General features: G+C 40.4%; 1 protein-coding gene across 1 annotated transcript in view; it reads left to right on the top strand.

Moving 5' to 3' along the window:
- The window catches only part of LOC107698001 (tetraspanin-33), a 10,310-nt gene that overhangs the window by 5,072 nt on the left and 2,171 nt on the right, over nt 1-3,067 (top strand). Inside the window, exon 7 of the mRNA XM_016498907.1 lies at nt 2,594-2,755. Within this exon, the coding sequence (XP_016354393.1) occupies nt 2,594-2,755 (162 nt within the window). The remainder of the gene's footprint in view (nt 1-2,593; nt 2,756-3,067) is intronic.

Genomic DNA, 3,067 nt, shown 5'->3' on the forward strand with positions numbered 1-3,067 from the left:
ACACCATTACACCTGGGAGACAGGTAGCGCTGTGGCTGTGGGAAAGCAGTTAGACAGAGGGGTTGGATCCCAGTAAATTTTGGTCACTGGCCCCCTTGGCGTAACTAGCACAACGCTGTAACCACCTGATCTAACCAACCTAGCTTTGACTGGACTTCTGCCCAATTGACTAAAAATAGCTTGTGACCCTAAAGAGACAAAAGAGCTTCAGGACCAAGCCTCACTATAGGCTCTTCCCTGATTTGAATGTGGGACCTCGTGTACCCAAAGCGAGAATCATACCCCTAGACCAACTAGCCAACCTTGGCAACCCACCTAGCCATGAGCCAAAAAAACAGAAGAAAAGAATAACTACAGCAATAACAAAAGAAGGAACATGAACTAACATGGAAGTAATCAAACACCTCAAGACAGTGTCAAAGGCAAACGAATGAAATTTGGCCTCAATTGATTTAAAAATGGGGCTGGACCTAAGATGTAGAGGGATCTTAGGGAGGACAGCTGAAACGGTCAGATGTCCCATGGACTTTAAGCCAGTGTGGGAAACAGAGGGGAGAAGTTGGCTGCACAACCTGAGTGATCCAAAGGTAGCACACATAATACAGGAATCCACACACATATATACTGGGGTAACAAGACCAAGCAGGGCCTTAAAAACAAAAGTACAATCTCTTTTCTTCAAGCCCATTATAATAGCGGTCGCTCTTCGAAGGCAAAGTCCTATTTTGGAGCAATGGACATCACTCCACCACGGCCAGGGAAAGAAAGGAAAACTTGAAATCGCATCATATGACCCCTTTAAGACCTAAATCACTGTGTTTATGAGGATACTTGCAAAGCCGAGGATTATGACTCATATAAGTGTGTTTATGTAATCGTTCAAAGCCAATAAAGTGGCAAAAAAATGCACACTCCTCTCACACAGAAATAGAGACGGCACACGCATATAGCTCTGTTGTTTGTGTTTCAATTAGGCCTGCCACTAACGACTATTTTTATTTCGATTTATCTATCGAAAAAAATTATCGATTAATCTAACCGATTAATTTCCCACATAAAAATCTACAATTTCACTTAAGAATATTTTATTAAACTGTTTTATTAAACCAAATGAAATCCAAATTTCTATGAAATCCTTTTTTTAAAGCAAAGGTAAAGTGCAACATAGAGTGCAAGAAGCAAGTGAAATGAAAATGGAAAAAAATGAATTTGGAAATAAAACGGATTTCTTAGGGCCCTATAATTATATATATATATTTTTTTTTTTTCTGGTAATAAAACAGATGTAAGTGAACAATAGCCTTTCAAATTACTTAAAATACATATATAATAGCAATGAGGCAATAATAATTAGTTCAAATAAAGTATCAAAAGCAAGAGCTCCGGAAGCGGCGGTGTCTGCTCGCAGTTCCCCCGAGGCAGCAGTGTCCGCTCACAAAGCTCCGGAAGCGGCGGTGTCCGCTCGCAGTTCCCCCGAGGCGGTGGAACTCGCCTCCGTTTTTTTCAAGGCGGCAGCTCCACACACACCGCTGTGGTGGCCGCTGGTTCTGCCCTGGGTGCCCATCCCACCGGCTCTGCCCCAGTCCCCAGGTCCCCCGCCACCACACGGACCAGGGCCCCCCATCCCTCCCCCTACTCCATCCCCGCTCTGCCGTTCCCCTGGTTGGGCGCTCTGGAATGTCTGGAAGCCGTTCCTTAGAGGAGGGGTCCTGTCAGGGTCTGGCGTCTGGTGTTCTCCCTCTCACCACCAGAGGTCGCCACTTCCCATCCTCCCGGACTCCGTTACCTTGACTCCACACACCTGTGCACACACTCACTCACACACAGCGGATGCCCATCCTGAGGGCTATTTATACACCTTCCCCACGCCTCTCTGGGCGGATTATTAATTGTTAGTAATTGTTGTTACAGGACTGATGCAAGCACTAAGTTGCCGATTTTGTGTCATATCCCTGTTTGTGTTCTGAGCCTGTTTTCAGATTCTTATATCTGTTTGTGTTTCCGTTTTGGTGTTTATTTTGTTTTTCCCTGCGTTTAATAAAAACCTGCATTTGGACCCAGACCCCTGTTTACACAGTGTTTTCCTAACCGCGCCGTGACAATAAATTATATGAATATAAACATATGCATGAAAACACATGTAAATATTTTCCAAATATATACTGTATGTGTGCGTGTTTGTATATACATAATAAATATACAAAGTACACACGCATATATTATATAAACAAAAACTTTTATTTTGGATGCGATTAATCGCGATTAGTCGTTGCAGAATTTTTTGTTTTTTTTACTTTTTAATCATTTTAAAATACTAGTTTGAAAATGACACTTAAGACTGTTAGAATGTTCAGTATTAAAAATAAAATGAAAAGCTATGGTATTACGTGAAAATTTGCATACTGAATTATTAGTAGCACAGTCAATCAAAACTCATATAAACTCATATAAAATTGATATACGGTTATATAGCGCAGGACTGATGAGATATCATGGTGAACAGAAAATAATACATTTGTACTAATTTTCTATAAATTCGACAAATAATTACAAAACGTTGTCTACTTCACATAAACTGTTTATTTATGTGTAGACTGTGTTCAACTCTATGTGTGGCTATGAGACCCAGAAGATGAAGAAGAGTGTGGTGAGTCGGCTCATCTACACATCTGGATGTCTGGACGAGATCGTCTGGTGGGGAAAACAGAATCTTCTGCTGGTGGGAGGGATGACCCTCGCCCTACTTTGCATTGAGGTTAGGCACACATTACATCTTTTTATTTTCTTCAAAATATTTGTCATCCCTGCAGCACTTTTTTACTGAAGAAAATTTAAAGACTATATAACAGAGCCATATATATATATAAAAATTATAGTGTTGCACTGAAAGAGTGGAGGATGGAGTTCTTCTACATGTAGGTGAGTAGATGTGGGCTCTCCATTGATTTATAAAAGTTTATACTGGTCATAATACATGGCATTGTGTCATGTGTCATTTGTATTTCTTAAATGGACTGAATTGCTAAATTATAACTCATCAATAATTTTCTAAATATATTATATATTA

This window comes from Sinocyclocheilus anshuiensis, unplaced genomic scaffold (genome assembly GCF_001515605.1).
Source record: "Sinocyclocheilus anshuiensis isolate Anshui unplaced genomic scaffold, SAMN03320099.WGS_v1.1 scaffold2280, whole genome shotgun sequence".
Taxonomy (NCBI): domain Eukaryota; kingdom Metazoa; phylum Chordata; class Actinopteri; order Cypriniformes; family Cyprinidae; genus Sinocyclocheilus; species Sinocyclocheilus anshuiensis.